The sequence below is a fragment of the Myxine glutinosa genome, chromosome 8 (assembly GCF_964187855.1).
Source record: "Myxine glutinosa chromosome 8, kmMyxGlut1.1, whole genome shotgun sequence".
NCBI classification, from domain to species: Eukaryota; Metazoa; Chordata; class Myxini; order Myxiniformes; family Myxinidae; genus Myxine; species Myxine glutinosa.
The window spans coordinates 123,587,337-123,610,375 of record NC_136268.1 but is presented as its reverse complement, the minus strand read 5'-3'; the positions used below and the strand labels follow the sequence as shown (position 1 = coordinate 123,610,375).

General features: G+C 42.6%; 1 protein-coding gene across 1 annotated transcript in view; it reads left to right on the top strand.

Moving 5' to 3' along the window:
- The window catches only part of LOC137433184 (CUB and sushi domain-containing protein 3-like), a 1,533,363-nt gene that overhangs the window by 1,386,464 nt on the left and 123,860 nt on the right, over nt 1–23,039 (top strand). The window contains exons 56-60 of the mRNA XM_078783994.1: nt 1,466–1,639; nt 2,092–2,265; nt 2,417–2,602; nt 8,347–8,520; nt 13,464–13,646. Coding sequence (XP_078640120.1) covers nt 1,466–1,639; nt 2,092–2,265; nt 2,417–2,602; nt 8,347–8,520; nt 13,464–13,646 — 891 coding nt within the window. The remainder of the gene's footprint in view (nt 1–1,465; nt 1,640–2,091; nt 2,266–2,416; nt 2,603–8,346; nt 8,521–13,463; nt 13,647–23,039) is intronic.

The window sequence follows — 23,039 nt, the reverse complement described above, 5'->3', positions numbered from 1 at the left end:
TTGATTGGACATGATTTGGAAAGGCACACACCTGTCTATATAAGGTCTCTCAGCTGACAATGCATATCAGAGCAAAAACCAAGCCATGAGGTCGAAGGAACTGCCTGCAGAGCTCAGAGACAGGATTGTGTCGAGGCACAGATCTGGGGAAGCCTACAAAAAAAATTCTGCTGCATTGAAGGTTCCCAAGAGCACAGTGGCCTCCATAATTCTTAAATGGAAGAAGGTCGGAACAACCAGGACTCTTCCTAGAGCTGGCCTCCCGGCCAAACTGAGCAATCGGGGGAGAAGGGCCTTGCTAAGAGAGGTGACCAAGAACCCGATGGTCACTCTGGCTGAGCTCCAGAGATCCTGTGTGGAGATGGGAGAAACTTCCAGAAGGACAACTATCACTGCAACACTCCACCGATCTGGGCTTATGGCAGAGTATTTTCATTACTTGCGAAATTTGACACGAAAGCTTCTCGGGAACACATTTTGCACAAAATTCTATCATTGTGGATTAAAACTTGTTACACAAATGAAATGACTCAATTCCCAATTTGCGACTCAGTTTCAGATGTTGGCTTAAAATAGGAAAATATCTGCGCAGGTGGTTTTGGAATGGGGATTTTCTTCCATTGGTACATCGAGATTAACTTGCTTGTTAGCTCAGGTGGAATGTCCCGCGGTACTGGTTGACATAAAAAATGTTTTTTAACTGTCATATCTACAGTTGTAGACTGTCCAGCAATTAGACATCTGCAAAGCAGTCTTTGAGATCACCAAGTGTTTGGCATTTGAATGTATTGCGTATACGATGTTGAAGATCTTGGAGCAGGAGGCGTTTGATGTTGCTCTTTAGTCACGGTTTACTCTCGCTGTTCATCCTCAGTCACCGTTTTTACATGAGCATTCAGTCATGACTTTTGTTCTTGGACCCTGCCATATTGCAAGGCCGGCACTCTATTTGAATGGGAAACAAAATGTCTTATTAATAATAATAATAATAATAATAATACATTTATTTTATATAGCGCTTTTCAAGAAGCCCAAAGACGCTTTGACAGAGTACAAAAAACAAGTGCAAAAAGACAAAAATCAATAGGTAAATAATCAAAGCAAAAGGAAGGAGAAGGAGAAGAGATAGTCAGGGGTTAAATGCTGTGGGTTAAATGTTGAATGCAGTGTTGAACAGGTGGGTCTTGAGTGATGTTTTGAATGTGGTGAGTGAGGAGGAGTCTCTGATGGTGTGAGGTAGTGAGTTCCAGAGGGTGGGAGCAGCGATGGAGAAGGCCCTGTCCCCCCAGGATCTGAATTTGGTCCGGATGGGGGGGGGGGTCAGGAGGTTGGTACCAGCAGAGCGGAGGTTGCGGGTGGGAGTTTGTCTGGAGAATAGTGTGTCTGTTATTGATGAATTTGACATGAATGTCAAGTTTAGAATTGTGCAATACATTTTTCCATACTGTCATTTTGCCTCCGTCAGCTGGACACTGTGGCGTGCCTGAACCAGTGGTGAATGGACAGGTGATTGGTGAAGCTTATGCATACCGTGACACTGTGGTATACCAGTGCTTACCAGGTTTCCGCTTGGTTGGGCCCTCGGTGCGATTTTGCCAACAGGATCACCGCTGGTCAGGACAGACCCCAGCTTGCGTGTGTGAGTTTACATTCTCACACCACCCATTGTGCTTTTCTGACAACACAATTCGTTTCCCATTGAAAAGGAGTGTCTTCGGTTCAACAGCACAGAGAACTTAACTCTTTACGTTATTGGTGTCCTGAACACAAGTGAATATGGAAAGAACGGCCATTGTGGCTGAGTAATTTGGTCAACTAAACAGGAAATTGTTCCATTATATCAGGTGGATATTTCAGCACTCCCAGTTGTACATTAATCCTTAAAAAAAAAAAAGGAATCGATTTATCAGGCAGGGAAATATGACCTGGATATAACTAAAGCAGTAAGAGAATCATGAGCATTGCACAAGAGTTTAATTATTTTGTTCTAAATTGATCTACTTTGTATTACATCAATGATCATCGATGATCCTTAAACCCCCCTCCACTCCCCCCACACCCCCTCGCCTTTCGACTCTCCCCAATCCCCAGCCATCAGTTGTGGACAACCCCCGGCCCCTGCACATGGTGCCTTTCATGGCACAAACTTTGACCTCCATGACATTGTCAACTTCTCATGTCGGTTGGGCTACATTCGACGTGGCGCAGCCCATGCCCACTGCCTGCCCTCTGGCTTGTGGAGCAACCAACCCCCAATCTGTCAAGGTACGTCAAACCTGATATCGTTTATGCTGCCTCCCCTATTGTGATATCCCTTATCTTTTCCTTCAAATATAATCTCTTGTTTCTCCATTTTTTTTCTTTCTCACCTCAATCTTTCTTCTCTGCCATATCTGTCATGCATTGCTTTGTGCAGTGTGTAATTGCACAGACCCAGGTCTTGTACCTGAGGCGACTCGCCGACGCCGTGCAAATTCTCAGGGTTGGCCCTATGGTTCCTTGGCTACCTTTCACTGTAACCATGGATACCTGCTGCTTGGCTCTGCTGTGCTTACCTGCCAGGCAAATGGACAATGGGACCGACCACTACCTGTCTGTGCTGGTAGGAACATCAATGAGAGATAATGGAGATATGATATATGCCATTTTAATCTAGCCATCTTGTTTTATTGAATTGGACTCTTACATCCAGATTTTCAGCATAAGCCATTTTCATTACTTGCGAAATTTGAGGGTTTTTTTCAAATATATTGGTTGGTCCTGTGCGTTATTCTGTCCGTCTGTCTGTATGTCAATCACCTACAGGTCACAATTTAAACAGATCTTCACGAAACTTCACCAAATGGTAGAGTTAGTTATAAGTAAGAAACCTATTGATTTTGGGGTCAAAAGGTCAACATAGACCAAAAGTCAACAACTTAGGTCATGCTTCTAAAATCCTCAATTTCCATCCAATTGACTTGAAATTTCAAGATGATTTGCATATCAGGTCGCTCAATTCAAGCACCAATTATTTTTTCGGTCAACATAAGCCAAAAGGTCAGTAGGTCAAATTTTTAAAATTGTAAACTTTCATCCGATTGACTTAAATGTTGAAGAGGATTTGTAAATTTGATCATTAAATGCAATTACTAAGTATTTGTGGAGGTCAAAATAGGCCAAAATGTCAACATAGGCCAAAGGTCAACAACTTAGGTGACATTTCTAAAATCCTCAATTTTCATCAGATTGACCTGAAATTTGAAGAGGATTTGCATATTTGGTCATTGAATTCAACCAGCAATTACTTTTTGAGGTCAACATCGGCCAAAAGGTCAACATAGACTTTCTTTTTAAAATCATAAATTTTCATTCAATTGACTTGAAATTTGAAGATGATTTGCATATCAGGTCGCTCAATTCAAGCACCAATTATTTTTTTAGGTCAACATAAGCCAAAAGGTCATTAGGTCAAATTTCTAAAATTGTAAACTTTCATCCGATTGACTTAAATGTTGAAGAGGATTTGTAAATTTGATCATTAAATGCAATTACTAAGTATTTGTGGAGGTCAAAATAGGCCAAAATGTCAACATAGACCAAAGGTCAACAACTTAGGTGACCTTTCTAAAATCCTCAATTTTCATCTGATTGACTTGAAATTTGAAGACGATTTGCATTTCAGGTCGCTCAATTCAAGCACCAATTACTTTTTTGAGGTCAACATCGGCCAAAAGGTCAACATAGACTTAATTTCTAAAATCATAAATTTTCATTCAATTGACTTGAAATTTGCAGAGGATTTGCAATTATTGTTAATGTCAAATTTGTTTTATGGATTTTGCAAGTATGCTGTGCACGACACCTTCCTTGTTTATAGTGTTTACAATGTCAGAGCAAACCATCGGCTGAGCAAACAAAGCAAAGCTTCACCCTCAGAAGCCTGTTTAGTACTGAATCATGATGCACTCTGAATCATGATGCACTGAAATGGGTTAAAATATCATGTGCTGTGTTGCTTTGTCTGCTGCTGTTTAATTCTCCTTTATGCAATGATTAAATAGGCCCTTTTCATGAAAGTACAAGAATATTTTTTTATAACAATATAATTTTTTTTTCTCCTTCAATGTTTCCGTTAAAGGTGTTGGTCTTATTTTCGCTAAAGTTGAAATTTATTTCTGGCCTAAACAGTTACTACTCGTGTCTTTGCCTGTAGCTCAGATTAGAAATGGTTAATCACAACATGATCAGGTGCATGTGTAACACTTGTAATGTGCTCATCTGGGTACCAGGCACTGTATGGAAAAAAAAAAATACGTAGGGGTTCCGGCACACGTTCTGCATTGAAAACATATGGAGTTATTGGCCTCATGGTGGTGAGATTTTCCCGGCATTGGTTTTGGGGCGTGTCAGATATTGAAAAGGTATGCAGTTATTTGCCTCATGGTGGTTACCTTTTGCCTGTGGGCCAGCAGCAGAACCGCTAACCTACATCCCAATATACATTTTATATTGGCCGTTGATGGCTTCAAAACGGCATTTAAGGCCAACGTGCAGTTTCTTAAAACCTTGCCCAGATTCTGAAGTACCTACAGTCCAAAGTTGGGGTCTCCAGATGCTACAGTTCTACCGTAAAAGAGTAACAACCAAATGCACAAACAAACGCACAAACACTTGAAATTATTTATAAGATGTAATAATATAATATATAATTCTTTGTATAATATAATATGAATTATCTTACAAGGAGCATCAATACAGGAGGAGGCCATTATGCCCGTCAAGCCTGTATTGTGGTTGCCAACCAACGATTGTCCATCATCTTCCTATTTAAAACGCTGAGCATAAAGCAAGGAAGCAGCACATACATACCATTTTGAAGTCTTTAGTGCGATTCCACCGAGGTTCAGTCACCAACCTCCCAGAGTCAGAGCGGACGTACTCACCATTACACCACATAATCTGCTCACCATCACTTACTGTTGTTTTATCCAGAACAGAAAGTGTCGTGAACATGAATGTTTTGCACACATCATATTGTATGAAAAGCATTTAACTGGACACCTTTCAACATCGGAAGAGGATACAGTAAATGACCTTTTTCCAAGGCTCAAGAGGGCATTTATAAACTCATTCCATGCACCGAGTCGTGAGTGTACTTTGATAGGAATAACAAGGGTATTTGTAGACATTTGGCAAATCAATCTCTCCTCCACTGGAACCTGATTACAGCATTATGAGGCAAACCTCATGAAGGAAAACTAAACAGGCCAATTTGTATATTTGCTTTAGCAATAGTCAAATCTAAAGCATTATGGTCAATTGATGAATTAAACAGATTGAATATGCTTATTTTGGATTTTAATGCCATATCACGTGAAAACTTAAACAAATTGGGAAATCCTCAGAAAAATGGAGGTGACAGCAGACCATGATGACAGATCTTGCACTGACTGTGCAAGTTTTGAATATATATTTTTAAACATCACCGGTAATCAAAGTCTCATTGAGGACCTTGTGCTTAAATAATATGGAGGACAAAATATATTGATAGACTTCAGTGTTGACGTTTACATTAGTTAGAAGAATCTTTGTAAGTAATGGACAAGCACACATGGTACATGGTATTTGACCATGGTTCACAACCTCAAGAGCCCGAGGTTCAGCGGGGAACACCATCAGCCTAATGAGGATGTTGTCTGTGATGTTTTATTGGATGTTTGTTTTTTATTTCATAAATCTAATAAATGAGGTGGAAGGTTGAATCTCCAAGTTGAATATTGAAAAGTGAGGTATTGCTGAACGCACCCAGCAAGTTTTTGTTGTTGCCAATCTTATATCATCGTGTTTGGATATTCTTCATTCATGAATACCAAAATAATTTTCATCTTTGTTGCATATCTTCCTCTTTATATTAATGTGTTATCCTAATGTGATGCCAGTATATGGTGTTTCATTCCTGAATGAACATCTCCCTACCTGTATGAACAAGAATGACCGTGACCGCACTGTGGTCACAACCTAAGACTATCCGCTAACGGGATGATCGGGAAACGCACATTTAATGCGATGTTAAAAAATTCACTCAACACCTCTTATCCTTGTTACCCTTGCCATGGCTACATCAGAATGAGGTGATTCATCACATGGTCACGGAATGTTTAACCTCAATATGGGGCCGTTCAAAAATTAAGTAACACTTTTTTTTCGGCATGCTTGTGGGCTTGATTAAAGGGCCACAGACACAGAAAATCATGTTTGGTTTAATTAATAGATATTGCTTCACTTAACACTTAATCGTCCTTTTTTTTGAATAAATATCACTCGATTGGCCCCCCGCCACCCCAAAAATGGCGATTTGATTGCTTATGTGACTGGCTACGTCATCGAGGGAATTTTTGTTACTGCTGGTAGTTTTTAGCTTGTCATGGAGTCCCGCCCCTAAAATCGTGCTGTTCATTCATGATGTCACCTGTGTGATGTAATCGAGGGAAAGGTTTCTCAGCACGCAATGATAACTGCCTGACCAAGAATCTTCTGATCGTCAAAATCATTATTAAAAACTACCAGCAGCAACAAAAATTCCCTCGATGACGTAGCCAGTCACATGAGCAATCAAATCGCCGTTTTTTGGGTGGCGGGGGCCAATCGAGTGATATTTATTCAAAAAAAAGGACGATTAAGTGTAAAGTGAAGCAATATCTATTAATTAAACCAAACATGATGTTCTGTGTCTGTGGCCCTTTAAATCTTACTCATAATTTTTATTCGACATTGATTAAATTTTTTGGGTCCCTCATCGTGAGTAACACTCGACCCAAACAAAGCCAATGTAAATCTGATGCAACAAACCCGGGCAGTGTATAATCAGCAGATGCTTACAGATTTGAAGTCTTCGACCCACCAGAAAACCAAGATGGCGGCCATATTATTTTGGCTGGGTCCCATGGTGGGTGGAGTCAAGTGACAAATGTTGGTGGGGTCCAGCAGCTGTCCGACCAGTGGGTACACATTTCAAAAATCGATCCCCAACAAGAACCACACAAAAACAGCAATAACTATAACGGCACTCGGTAGAGCACATACCTCCTTCAGGCTGAACAGTTTACGTTTTGTATCCCACTGATAAGATGGATCTGGATTTGGGCCTGAACCAAAATCAAATCAGCTTGATAATTGTCGCTCAACCAACTAAACCGCCTCATTTTATCTTCATTCATCCACAACTTTTTGATATATATATATATATATATATATATATATATATATATATATATATATATATATATATATACATATACATACATACATATATACATACATATATATATATATTGTCCTATCTGTCAATGGTGAAGAATCATTAAGTAAAATTCCCTGATCCAGATCTGGATTCGAATCTTCACCAACATTGAAGCAATTCTTCCTTGTCACACCCCCAACTTGTCCACCAAGTTTCATCCAAATCCATCAACACCTTTTTGTGATATTATGCTATATATCGTTTTGACGCATTCTCCCAATGGTGAAGAATCACTTTTAAAAATTCTAGTATCTAAATCCCGATCTTCACCAAAATACAATCGTTCGTCCTTGTCACATACCCAACCTCTCCACTAAGTTTCGTCCAAATCTGTCGAAAACCTTTTTGAGATATCCTGATCACAAACAGACAGAAAACAGACAAAAAGTCAGATGTGAAAACATAGTCTCTGCCCACTTTCTGTGTCGGAGGTAACAACCATGCAGAGTTCTTGTGAAGCTGCAATAAAAATATACTGTAATTGGTACATTCAATGCTCATTGCACAGGTTCTTCAAACATACGTAATCTCACCCTCCCATAAAAATGACTCAAATAAACGCTATAGTTTTTATTTATTGACAAACCTGTTTTATGACATTCTAGCCCAAGGCTTACTTTTTAATAACTATTTAGAAACGCCCGACATGTGTGAGCAATATTTCCCATACATTTTGCATGATCGCCATACACTTCGACATGATTAATATTTTCAATAATCACCTTCTTTAATTTTATTAGAATTTTCTTGCTAATATTCTCTCTAATGTTTGTTTTAATTATTTCTCACCATATGCTCCTTACATTTTCTCAATTATTTTTCAGCTGTTGTAAATATATAATATAATAACCCTTGTATTTATATTTATGATTGCTGCTTTAGAAGCCTCCCACCTGAGCCTTGTTCTATAATAGACTTTGTTGAAAGGAGCTTGATGATTTTAAAACACTTTGGTTCATATTATTGACAATGGCTGTGATAAAAAAAAATTAGATTAATCATATTTATTCTGTCATAACCCCCAAACCCACCGTCCATCCTGGTTTTATCAACGCATTTCTCAGCGGTGAGCTGTGGAACACCAGCTGTACCTCCACATGCCATGCTGCACGGTTCCAATTTCACATACGGTGGCCGTATCACATATTACTGTGAGGATAAACGCCATTTGATTGGTCCAGCATCCCGGGTATGCCAAGACGATGGCCATTGGTCTGCACATCCCCCTCGCTGCTCAGGTGAATGCTGATTTGAATAATGCTGGTTTGCCTTGAATCAATCCAAATAAATTGGTTTCAAGCAAGTCATATGGCTTGTACGTAGAAACCCTAGCAGCCTCAGACCAAGTAATGCGTTGTGCCTGAATGCAAACATTTATAGTGTGTAGGAATTTATTAGATATATAAATCACAATTCCTCCCAGCAAAGAAAGAAGCAATTAGTATTGCTGGTGCTGAGTCGATTGAAAGCATGTTGAAAACACCGCTTAAATGTCCATCGCCACATGATGCATTTTGTGGCTGCATCCTCATGTACCATACAAATAATATCACTTCCTTTGTGGGAAGCCAGGGATGAATGACTAAGCATGAGGTGAGAGTTACATTCGAAGGCATGTCAATAAAAAAAAAAAAATTCATCCTCATTAAAGGACATTTTCGCAATTTCAGACCATCATCCATCAATGAGTCTGCTATTGCAGACCATCAATGAGCCAAGTCTGCTATTGTTTGAGCTGGTTGCATTCCTTTTGGAATTAAGCGTTCTCATTTGAAGCTTCACCCATTCATTGCACTCTCCTTCATGCGGATGCAGCACCATCCTGCCTGTGAATGACCAGAATTGCAGTTTCTAATCGGAAAATAAATTGAACCCACAGAAGATGGCTCAAAGGCCAGTTATGCTTCCCCTGAGATGTGCCTTAAGCCCATTAGTTTCAGTGGCTAGTTCCAAGGCCCGTATGACAAAACTAAACTATTAACAAAAAGTGTGAGTTCAATAATAATTCACTCGTTTAAAAAGTCCATTGGTTCTTCATATATAAGCTATCTTATGAGACTCTGTTAACGATTTTCAGCAAAAACTAACAAATTGGAAAAAGCTTTTTTAAACAGATTAGCCAAGTGCATTATTTTCTAATCTCCTGGAAGACTGAATAATGTATCATATTTTGCAGCTGTTAGATGCATCTTCAGCTGATAAGTGCTTTCCAATGCTTTCAGCATGTTGGGGATGGCCGGTGATGGAGTTGTTTATAAAATCACATTTACACTCTAACTTCAGAGGGATGATCATGGGGCAGATGGATTTCAAATTCCAACAATGTTTCACATGTAATATGTATGATGCCCTTAATATTTGATGTAAGGACACCTATAGCACATTATTTGGAGACCACTGGGCATATAAGATAATTTTTTACTTCGTGTGCATCCTGCGGCTGCTTGTTGCATCATTGCTGTGAGCACGGCTGTGCTGCTGATGCAGTGCCCTGTTTCCAGTAAGCTTGTACTCATTTTTGTCGACCACGGATGGATGACAGGCTGAGTAATCCCACAGGAGCTCAAACTCAAAGCCCTAAAATCTTAAGCCAGCCACCTTAACCGATAAGCTAACATCAGGCTTATATAAGATAAGGAAGGGTAGAGACATAGGTGCTGAAGTGATATAATTTGCAGAATAGACTGTGTGCCTAAGTACACAACACCTAAGCCTGGTGTTGGCTTAGCGGTTAGGGTGCCGGCTTGGGATCCTAGGATCCTGGGTTCGAATCCCGGTCGATCGCTGAATTAACACCAGGGGGGTTGACTCAGCCTGTCATCCCTCCGAGGTCGGCAAATTGAGTACCAGCTTGCTGGGATGAATGATCCCAGTGTGTACCCCGGTTTAGAATAGGTACACCATATCCCTGCGCATCGAAAGAGGCGACCAAGGGTTGGCGTCAGGAAGGGCATCCGGCCATAAAAACATTGCCTCAAACAGGGAACCATGATTGTCATGGGGCCCGCAAGGCTAACCCCTGCTCTAGCGGCGAAAATGGCCTTAAAACGATCATTCATATTCATATTCAGACAGTGATAGGACCAGGGAGCGCAGCTTAAGCGGAAAGGAGCGGAGAGTTAGGATGACGTTAAGGTAGGTGTACAGAGAATAGTAAATGCATGGAATGATTTACCTGGAAAAGTTGTGGCAGTAGAAACAATATATAGGTTTAAACTAGAATTCAATTGCTACCTAGAGGCATTGCAGGGCTACATGGGTATTGACAGTATTGTGTAGGCTTGATTGAAGTTGCTTGTGAAATTCCTTGTGAAAGTCACCCACACTTTAAGAATGAATTTGAATGATGCATTCTGTTGTCATTATCCTGCACATACTTTCCTGTACCAGCCTTGCAGAATAATGATGACAGTTTTTCAATATTCCCTTAGTAAAATTCCATTAATGCCACGTCTTGGCAAAACAATCAAGGAAAACATGTTAGAAACCCAGGGATCGAGTAAATCTCCTATATAGTAGGTACAAGGGAGTCTTTATGTTTATGCATTTTAAAATGTTTTCCTTTATGATACAGTTCGTTTTACTAGGTATTTTGATAATGATTTCCAGAACTGCAGATCTCCCCATGATATTTTAAAAAACGCTGGCATCCTGGGAAACAACTTGGATGCTTGAATTATTTTTAGTTGATTTAATGTTCAAATTCAAAGCTACATAATCATAGTTAGGCAATTTTGAGCTGCTTCCGGAGTCTTCCTGCTGCGTCAAAGTTAATACGATGCGATGGATGTTAATAACAACAGAGAACATTCACAATTGGGACGTAGGCAAACCCCCGGTGTCCTGAACCAAATTCGCATTTACATGTTCTCTCATTCTATCACCAACGATGGTACAGCAACATGTATATTGGATGTAGTGGATTTAATCACAGACAGCGGAATGGAGACAGAGACTAATATCAGCACTTATAAAAAAAGAAATAAGTAGATATGTTGTTACGGCCCAGGATTCGAGTTTACTACAACGGGGTTAGCCTCCATTCCCTCCCGAACTTGCCGGACCTGCGGCTGCCGTGCACGAATAACTTCGTACCTCGGCAGGTTGCGAACCAGCAACTACGAACGCCAATTGGTCCGTTGCGTGATAGCTTACCTGTACCATGTGACGGTCTCATTCAGGGAATGTACCGTATGTACCCTCCGGCGCACCAAATTTAGACGTCTTCACAAAACCGTTGACAACCGCTGGGGTAATACGGCCAATTGTTAACCTGGGTACGAGCAATGGCGGATCAATGGAGGAAAAGACTTTCACGGACAGAGAGAAAGGAAACGTTTTAACGATTTGATTTATTTACAAATATTTACAGTGTAATGATTCAATAGGAAAGAAAAAGGGACAACAAGTAGAAACTTAGCTTATTCTATGCCTTATTACGATTACAACAAATAAACACTACATGGACGCCCAGCACACATTCACGGGAGAGGGGAGGGAAAAACGAATGTCGGAAACCTGTGAGCACAAAGGCCACGATGTTACAGATGCCTCTCCTTGCAACCACCATGGCTCTGTCGTCGCCACCGAGCAGCACGAGCAGGTAATGGTGATCCCAGCAAGAACACGAGCAGGTGAGAAGTGTCGGGAACTGTGCAGAGCGAGTGCCAGGGAACCGTGCAGAGAAGAGTGCCAGGGACACATGGAGAGTGAGTGCCAGGGAACCGTGCAGAGAAGAGTGCCAGGGAACCGTGCAGAGCGAGTGCCAGGGACACATGGAGAGTGAGTACCAGGGAACCGTGCCGAGAAGAGTGCCAGGGACGCATGGGGAGTGAGTGCCAGGGAACCGTGCAGAGAAGAGTGTCAGGGAACCGTGCAGAGAAGAGTGCCAGGGAACCGTGCAGAGAAGAGTGCCAGGGAATCGTGCAGAGAAGAGTGTCAGGGAAGAGTGCCAGGGAACCGTGCAGAGCGAGTGCCAGGGACACATGAAGAGTGAGTACCAGGAAACCGTGCAGAGAAGAGTGCCAGGGACACATGGAGAGTGAGTGCCAGGGAACCGTGCAGAGAAGAGTACCAGGGAACCGTGCAGAGGAGAGTGCCAGGGAACCGTGCAGAGCGAGTGCCAGGGAACCGTGCAGAGAAGAGTGCCGGGGAACCGTGCAGAGAAGAGTGCCAGGGAACCGTGCAGAGAAGAGTGCCAGGGAACCATGCAGAGAAGAGTGCCAGGGAACCATGCAGAGAAGAGTGCCAGGGAACCGTGCAGAGAAGAGTGCCAGGGAACCGTGCAGAGAAGATTGCCAGGGAACCGTGGAGAGTGAGTACGTCATAATCTCGTGCAGGGTAAAGTGCACACAGTGGCCTAGTGCAGAAAGTGAGTGTCGTGCACACGTGCAATAATGAAACCGGCCAAGCGCGTCAATCACGTGCAGAGGCAAGGCCAACAATGTCCAGGCCAACAATGTCCAGGCACCAAGAATGTCAGAATAATGCAGAGGCCTGTGAGAGAGAGTCCGGTCAGGAGCAGATGCACACGTGCTGAGGGGGCAGACAGAGATCGACCAATAGTGGATGTACACTGCTCAGTGAAAACGGCAGAGAGACCCAGGCCAAGCGACAGTAATGCAGGCATGTGCTCGGTCCACAATGTCCAAAAAACCAAGATCAATAATGCAGGCACGTGCTAGGTGAACAATCCAGGCCCAAGAGTGGAGCACACGTGCTCAGTGGCAAGATCAACAATGTCCCAGGCAGAAGAAGGTTAAAAACGAGTTCATTGAACCCAGCGGAGAGACACAGGCCCAGAGTCTGCAAAAACGTGTTCAATCTCTCTTTGTTCAACCTTACCAAGGGTGGTGGGGCGCGGGGGGAGGGGGAAGGGGGTGTGTATGGGGGAGGGGTGTGTGTGTGTGTGTGTGTGTGTGTGTGTGTGTGTGTGTGTGTGTGTGTGTGTGTGTGTGTGTGTGTGTGTGTGTGTGTGTGTGTGTGTGTGTGTGTGTACGCTCCCATATATATATATAATTTTATGTCATCACTACCAATCACAGTTGCCGCCTGTAGACCCTGCCCATGTCCTTGTTTCTCAGGAAAGCACAATGTAATGAATGTGTATATATATGAATTCTGTAGTTTTATCTGTTTTGAGGCAAATGTCAAAACTATGACGTGTGCCCACAAATGATAGGTGAGAACAAGAAGGGCTGTGGTCACCCTGGATCACCACACCACGGGTGGCAGAATGCAAAGGAAAGAACACCAGGCTCAACAGTATGGTTTTCCTGTGAAAAGGGTTATCTCCTTCATGGCTCTACCCAGCGTACCTGCCTGCCCAATGGTACCTGGAGTGGCAGCCAGAGTGAGTGTCATGGTGGGTCCACAGAACTCTCATTAATAGTTTGACCTTGCATTGAGTGCTGAATGTCGGATCAAAATCGCAGTGTTTTATGTTGTTGTCCTCCTGTATCGCATCCTCCTGTATTGCACAAATGAATGGCACCGTCTATTGAACTCTGAAACACACAAACATTGAAACAAGGAAATATTTAACATTTATGAAATACACTTCATCGATTTACCATTTCGTCACTTGCCGGCCTTTGATTAAACGGTAGTTTTTGACCTTTCAGAAAAATTACCGATTGCTTTAAGTACATACTTTTGATAACTCTAAAACTAGATTGGTCTCATGATATAAATAGGAAAACTTTAATTAAAATGTCATTGGAAAAGAGGATTGTGTGTTTGTCGGTGTTCGGATCAGTGTCTCGTGACCTCATGTCACTTGCCTGCCTTCATTGTCCTTATGGTTAATATCAAACTTTGTGTAACTTTAACTAATTTATTGTATAAATGTCTATGGAAGAGTGATGTGATGTTTATTGTATTTAAAGTCAATGACAACAAGCATTCTGAGTATTTCTCTGCAATACATGTCCCCTACCGATGTCCCCTACCGACAGACTGCCGGTAGGGGACATGTATAACATCACTGTTATACATGTCCCCTACCGGCAGTCTGTCGTCTGGAAAACTGTTGGGGAAATTACCAAAGTTCAAAGTGCCATAACTTTGTCAAAAATGATCGAAACGTCGTGAAGTTCGAATTTGATCTGTAACTTATCATGACGAAACCATGTACCAAGTTTGAAATCATTAGCATTAAGAGTTCAGAAAAAAAAGTCCGGAAAACTGTTCTTTGCATGACGTACTGACAAACGGAGAGACGGAGTGCAAACCTATAGTCCCCTCCTGTTTACACCGGTAGGGGACTAATAAGCCCGCAAGCCCGCAAGGTCGCTCCGTGGAGCAGCCTGCACGTTTTGCACTATGTGTGAATTATATAATTACCAGCTCACGGTATGAGGTAACTCGGCCAAAAATGATCCAATTTGCACCAAATAAAGTTCATGAATGGTTGCACAGACCCCTACTTCTCACTAAAAGTGGAAACAGAATGTAAATTGGAGTTAAAACAAGGAATATTAACAGCTTTGACTTACCGCACTCCAAATTATAGTCCGGTAAACTGTTGGGGGAAATTACCAAAGTTCAAAGTGCCATAACTTTGTCAAAAATGATCGAAACGTCGTGAAGTTCGAACTTGATCTGTAACTTATCATGACGAAACCATGTACCAAGTTTGAAATCATTAGCATTAAGAGTTTAGAAAAAAAAGTCCGGAAAACTGTTCTTTGCATGACGGACTGACAGACTGACAGACGGAGATAGTCCCCTCCGGTGTACACCAGTAGGGGACTAATAAGCCCGCAAGCCCGCAAGGTCGCTCCATGGAGCAGCCTGCACGTATTGCACTATGTGTGAATTATATAATTACCATCTCACGGTCTGAGGTAACTCGGCTAAAAATGATCCAATTTGCACCAAATAAAGTTTATGAATGGTTGCACAGACCCCTACTTCTCACGAAAAGTGGAAACAGAATGTAAATTGGAGTTAAAACAAGGAATATTAACAGCTTTGACTTACCGCACTCCAAAGTATATTCCGGTAAACTGTTGGGGAAATTACCAAAGTTCAAAGTGCCATAACTTTGTCAAAAATGATCGAAACGTCGTGAAGTTCGAACATGATCTGTAACTTATCATGAGGAAACCATGTGCCAAGTTTGAAATCATTAGCATTTGAGTTTAGAAAAAAAAGTCTGGAAAACTGTTCTTTGCGTGACGGACTGACAGACTGACAGACGGAGGGACGGAGTGCAAACCTATAGTCCCCTCCGGTGTACACCGGTAGGGGACTAATAAAACAACACATGGATACAAAAGGATGAATGAACGGGAGGAGAGAGAATACGGATAGAAAAACAGCAACTTGCAAATATCTATGGTGAGGTAAAGAGTGTTCGGGGTAGTATTAATGAAGAGGAACAACATACAATGAGTGGAGTTTGTTGTTGGGAAGCTCACAAATTTGGTCATTCCTTTATGCCATGTCAGTCTTTTGGGACCTGCCATTGCTATCATGTAACCCAGTGCTACCCACCACATGGTCGGGTTATCGGCAACTAAGCCGACACCCCTCACTCGCTTTGCGACTGGGGAGGGTGACTGTGACACCCTGCCAGGACTAAAAACAACACCTGACAAAGGGTAGATGAGCTCCCTTGGGGAGCCAACGACCATCCAGTATGGAGATGGTTTCTCCTAAATAACACCCATCCAGATGTGACAGATTTGAATACGATCAAACACTTTGAAAATGGTATGTGCTGCTTTCTTTCTTGACGTTCAGCATTTAAAATGATAGAGCACAGACAATTCCCATCGGTTGGCGTCCATTGGGAGGAGGAAATTCCTCCTGAGGAAATGCCCCACTGAGTGCGGTGAGAAAAGTGGCGTCATTGTTATGTCGTCGCTGGTATCCAGAGTATCCCAGACTTCAGTGACGGCACTTCCCCTAAGCTCAGTGGCTGTGTTAAGTGTTCATCTCAGCACTATGTCCTCAGACCATGTATACAAAAAAAAAAACACAGAAGGCCTTAGCTCGCGTACTGTGGCTGGTAGCTGCAGAGCCAACTCCAATGCAACTGGCATGGTGGGAGATGGAATGGCCAGAGATGAGGGAGGAATAGAGAGTTGGCATAGGTTGTTGTTAGTATGTCAGTGTTGCTACCTAGGAATAATTAGTCAGGTTCACTATGTTAACGAATATAATTTCGTTCAAAATTTTGGGATTAGCAAACCTGTACATTTTTGGAATCATCAGAGCATGGAGAATCCGAAAATCAATGTTGGCATTTGCACAGACACCTGCATGGCCGCCATTTTGGATTTTCAAAATGGCCGCCATAAAATACATATTTTGCGCTATCTCGGTTTCTAGTCAACCTAGAGACTTAATTAAATATGCTAATCCTATGTTTTCTGGGTCTAGGAATCCAATAAAGGCCTCAAAATAATGCTCAGGATTATAGAAAAGCAACAAACAAAGGTAATTGAAAACCATTGTCTTTATATTTGTGATATAACTGTATTACATAATACATGATATTGCAAGTCCTTGAAGTTATAGGTATGGGTTTATAAAGCAAGAAAGCAGCGTTGATAGTATCAGATTGAACTATAAGTCCTATACACAGGATCTACCAGGTCTATACCGTTCAGGAATATGCTTTTACAGATCTTCATCACTGTCCTGAGTGTCATCTGGAAAGTCCTAAAAGTGAAGCAAGTGTTAGGATTAGAAGTCTAATGATCCCAACAATGGTTTTCTTGGCCCAGAAAACATAGGATTAGCATATTTAAATAAGATTCTAGGTTGACTCGAAGCCGAGATAGCGCAAATTATGTATTTTATGGTGGCCATTTTGAAAATTCAAAATGGCGGCCATGCAGGTGTCTACGCAAATGACAACATTAATTTTGGGATTCCTCATGCTCTGAATATTCAAAAAATGTATAGTTTTGCTCATCTCCCAAAAATTTGACCAAAAAAAACATAGTGAACCTGACTAAATTCTGGATTGCTAAAAAAGAAAAGGGCTTGGTTAGGGAGAGACACAGAAGATTCATGGACATATTGTGACAGGTCAAAAGGAGCGTTTATTTTAAACACACTGTCTGGATTAGCAATAACAGCCTCCGTGCAGAGATCCGTGATGTTAGAACGGAGACAGTCATCAAATGTGATAAATTCATCCTTCTACGGAAGTAGGAGTAATAGTAACTACAGGGGTTGGAAAGTACTGGTGGTGGAAGATAATTGAGAGAAGATAAGTTTATTTAGGGAATGGTATAATTAGACAAAGAAGATGGAGCATTTTGAATTAACCTTGGCAAGCATGGATGGTGGAGAGTGCCAGGTAGGAACCTGTATTTTTTTTGGCATCTTCTTAAATTATTTATATATATATATATATATATATATATACATATATATATATATATATAATTGATTCTCAGCTCAAGTGCTCAAAAAATGTGGATCTGTGCTGATTAACGGCGGATAGTTGAGAAAGTAGATGGGAGGGTTTTCGGGTCGGTCTTTTCGGAGAGACATAGTAAGAGTATGAGATTTGTCAGGATTGAAAGACATGTTCCACTTGTTTGCCCAGTCTGTGATTTTGTCCAGGTCTGCAGAGAGTGAGGAGGCTGCAGATTGCCGATCTGAGGGATGAGGAATGGAGTGACAGAGAGTGGAATCATCAGCAAAGAGATAGAGAGGATTTTCCAGAGGAGCAGAGAGATCATTGATGAAGACCAGAAAAAGCACAGGGCCCAGAACACTGCCTTGGGGAACTCCAGCCTGAACAGGAAGGGGAGATGAGAGAAATCCATTCAGGGCCACACATTACAAAAACATTAGGCACATTTGTTACGCGGGAGTATTAGTCCGCAGCTAAACTAAATATAGCATAACAATTGTGCATTTTGTGAGGAAAGCACCAAATTTGGCACACTAGTAGACTATCATATTATGAAAAGATCTGGATATTGGGCCATCTCAGATTCAGAGATTTGATTTTTGCAAGATTTGCAGATTTTGCAGATTTGCAAGCTGAGATTGCAACGCCAGGGACGGCCGACTCCTTCCTGCGAGCTGCCCACGTCACCCGCACAAGAAGAGCTCATCAAATCACTGCAGCGGCACTGCACATCCTGCAACACCGTGCGTATGAACGCCACTGTATGACATATGCTGATGATGCAGAAGACCTGCCTGAGTTCGAAGACTGGTGTCACCAGAGAGGAGAAGACATTCCCAACTTTCAGTACTGGGCAACTGTGCTGGAACTAGAGATGTTGGTACTGGTCTAGGTGCGTTCTCTGCGGCAGGCTTCATTCACGATGTACCTTGATGCCCTGATGGAACTGGTCCCATGGTTCCATGCCTTAGACCACACACACACTATGCCAGGTGTGTTCCTGTTCACCCGAGGGACATGGTTGCACTCCCAATGAAGCACCCAGATGTAGCCAGAGAATTCAGGGCTGGCAACTTCACTGTACAGAAGGCGAAGAAGGTGTTCTCTTCGATCCCAATCGAATCGAAATCTTGCAAAAATCAAATCTCTGAATCTGAGATGGCCCAATATCCAGATCTTTTCATAATATGATCGTCTACTAGTGTGCCAAATTTGGTGCTTTCCTCACAAAATGCACAATTGTTATGCTAAGTTGCCCCACTATATAGCTAGTTTTATATAATTTTGTTTGTTCGGTGAATCGCTTGGTAGTTTGAAAGATAAGCAGTAATGTTTATGGAGATGAGTAAAAAGGAGGATAGAGAGAGATAAAAGGATGAAAGGGTTCATCATTGAGGCGTACGTGGTTGTGGCCCAACAGTCAGAATCCACGCACATGAAATGCAAGGAAAATAAATGCACAATTAACAGTGCAAATAACAACCTAGGACAATTAGATGGGACAAATCTACAGTAGAATTGCATCTTGAGATTTGGAGTTCGTTCTCTTCGATCCGAAGAAATCAGGTCTGCTCATGGAGGAATCCAAACCCACACACATACGAGTCTACCAATATGAAATCGGAAGCACAAAGGCTCCAAGGTTCTTCTCGCCACACATCACACACAACTATCTGTTGAATAGAAGAGCACAGTGTCAATGCTTGTACATACACTGTTAAAAAACAGAACTTAATAAATCAACATTTATAATTCTGTCTTCTACCGACTCCTCTCCGGCCTTGCTCCCCCAGCTCTGTCTGTGCTCTGTCCCACAAATATTCCTTCAGGACGCACAAGATCTGCCTGCAACCCTCTTATGGTTAAACTGCCAAAATGAAGATTCTCTGCTCACCTTCACTCTTTCATTCCCCTTTTCTCCCGCCTCTGGAACAAACTCCCTCACTCCCTTCAATCCCACTCCTCCCTCCAGGTCTTTAAAACAGCTGTTCACCACCATCTCTTATCTTCCCCCATCCAAAACCTTGATCTTTTCTACCCCCGCTAATTCACCCCAGATCCACTTTTTTGAAATACCGACTTCTTTTCTGGAAGTCCTTGCAGTGTCCATGTGTTTTATACCTCTCCCACCCCCTCACCCCCATTCCCACGCCTCCTCCCCCCAAGCCCTCTCCCTCCCACAGATCTCCCGATGTCCCTGCTCTCAAATGTTGTGCTTGTGTGCTTCCACCTCTCTCCCCATCTTGTCTACCGCTACCCTTATTATATGTTTTATGTGTCCGTTTTTTTTTTGCGATTAATGTTAGCTCTTTCACGAGCCTCGATGTTGTATACAAAAAAAAAAAACAGTAAAACCACAATTCTGATAACGCTCAGGCTCAAACCAAAGATGTTTCCCAAATGCATGATTTCCTGAATTTCATGAAAGCTCACCTTGTCTAACCTGTACTTGCATGATAAGTGCTGATTTTCACATATACGTTGTCAAAGTGCATATCTATACCGATATCGAGGCACTTGGATGACAGAGGATAACCAACTTGCAATGGGGCAATTGGGAGCAGAAAAACAGGGACATACATAAGGACAACGTTGGAGAATGCAGAAAATGTGTTTTTAATGGGCATGGAAGTGTATTTTTGCGACAGCTCCTCACATAAGCCAAGCCTGGTCAATTAGCATATTCAGTGTTGGTTTCATGCTCATACATTCATGCTGGTGTTGGAAGATCATGTGGGCCTATAAATATATATTTTTTTATCGAATGGAAGCACTTAGCTTCCATAACTGCAGTGTTTTTTTGTTTCGACTTTGCATCACCTCTTTGACCTCCATATGAACAGGAAGGAAAAGTTAAAGTACTGTTTCAAAATGTACTTATAACTATTCTGCTGTTCTTTGTGCTGTATCTAATGGAAATGTATAGCTTATGTGTAAGATGCATGGAGAGATACATTAGGGAATTGGTGCATAATAACAACTAGTGAGATACCCATGCTACGCACGGGTGGGCGGCCAGAAGCAAACAGGCAATGCAGATACGGCGAATGCTAAAGCATGAACCAATAAATTCCACATTCCTGTAGCACCTTCAGTCGCACGTCAGACATGGACAGCAAGTTCGTGAAGGACTTCCATGAAAAACATACCCGTTCGCAAACAAACGGGTACGTTCACGTATAGAAACATGCTGCTTGGACATGCTGCTTCTGCTGTCTCAACAATGGATGGAGGTCCTCAATGCCAAACAGGAAATTAGAGCTGTCTCCCTCGACATATCACGTGCCTTCGACACGGTCTGGCACCCCGCTCTGCTCACCAAACTCTCCTCCTTTGGTATCCATGGAAATCTCCACGCATGGCTGGCGGACTTCCTCTCTAGTCGTCGTCAACGTGTGGCCCTGAATGGGTTTCTCTCATCTCCTCTTCCTGTTCAGGCTGGAGTTCCCCAAGGCAGTGTTCTGGGCCCCGTGCTTTTTCTGGTCTTCATCAATGATCTCTCTGACTCTCTCGAAAATCCTCTCTATCTCTTTGCTGATGACTCCACTCTCTGCCGCTCCATTCCTCTTCCCTCAGATCGGCAGTCTGCTGCCTCCTCACTCTCTGAAGACCTGGACAAAATCATAGACTGGTCAAACAAGTGGAACATGTCTTTCAATCCTGACAAATCTCACACTCTTACTATGTCTCTTCGAAAAGATCGACTGGACAACCCTCCCATCTACTTTCTCAACAATCCTCTCCAAGAAGTTCTGTCGCTCAAGATTTTGGGTCTCACTATCTGCCATGATCTTTCTTGGGAAAACCACATTTCCAAGCTGGCCTCCAAAGCCAGTCGCCGACTGGGCATCCTCCGTCGTGTGAAGTCCTTCCTCGGCACACCTGAGCTCCTCACCACATACAAGGCTTTCATCCGCAGCTCAATGGAATACTGTTCTCCCCTATGGGCCGGTGCTCCTGCCTCACACCTAGCTCGGCTTCACGCTGTTGAAACCAAAGCTTTCAGAATGATTGGAATCTCCCGCGATGAAGCTATCTCTGAGGGCCTTTCACTCACTCACCGCAGGCAGGTAGGTGGTCTTTCTGTCTTCTACCGACTCCTCTCCGGCCTTGCACCCCCAGCTCTCTCTGTGCTCTGTCCCCCAAATATTCCTACAGGTCGCACAAGATCTGCCAGCAACCCTCTGATGGTTAAACTGCCGAAATCTCGGCTCTCTGCTCACCTTCACTCTTTCATTCCTCTTTTCTCCCGCCTCTGGAACAAACTCCCTCACTCCCTTCAATCCCACTCCTCCCTCCAGGTCTTTAAAACAGCTGTTCACCACCATCTCTTATCTTCCCCCATCCAAAACCTTGATCTTTTCTACCCCCGCTAATTCACCCCAGATCCACCTTGTTTGAAATTCCAACTTCTTTCCTGGAAGTCCTGGCAGTGTCCATATGTTTTATACCTCTCCCACCGCCCCCTTCCCACGCCCCCCCCCCCCCCAAAGCCCTCGCCCTCTCTCAGATCTCTCGATGTCTCCATGTCTCTCGGTCCCTGCTCTCAAATGTTGTGTTTGTGTCCTTCCCCCTCTCTCCCCATCTTGTCTACCGCTCCCTATGTTATATGTTTTATGTGTCGGTTTGTCTTTCTGTGTGATTAATGTTCGCTCTTTCACGAGCCTCGATCTTGTATACAAAAAAAAAACAAAAAAAAAAACATCGATCGTGGGACCGTGGCGAATCTGCATATGGCGATCCGCAAAGTTCACGTTTAGAAAGTAGAAACCATCACGGCATGTCGTCATTCACTTGAACTCGATATCTCTTTTTTTCATTCCAAACAACAGAACTCCAATCACAAATTAATCACAAAATAAACTTTTAACGCATTGTTAATGTTTCCTTCATTGCAAAAACTACCAAGTCAACCGTTAAAAGGATTTTGAGCCGATAGGTGTTACGGCCTTGCCAAGATCGATGGAGACAGCGATCTGTTAGCTTATACACCACCCAAATAGCTATGTGGAAGTCTCTCATGTAGAGATTAAACACACGTCGTTTGAACTTTGGCCGAGGTCATTATTTACTTTTAATGATGTTTATATACGAATCAAAAAGAAGATAATTGGTTTTGGGTTGTCCTTTGCACATATTTCGTGGGATTGTGAGTTGAAGTGATGGCGGGTGGGGGGGGGGGGGGGGGTTGGCATTCTCCCAAGCAGGGATTCAACCCATGTCCTTATAAAAGGTCTTTGTCCGAGGTCATCGAATCCGATCGGTGCAGCCGTGCAGCATTCGGTGCAGCCGTTTGTGCGGCACCCGGGAAAATAACGTTATGCGAGAGTCCAAACCTGAAAATGCTGGAGGCCAAAGCTGAAATTGGAAAAACAA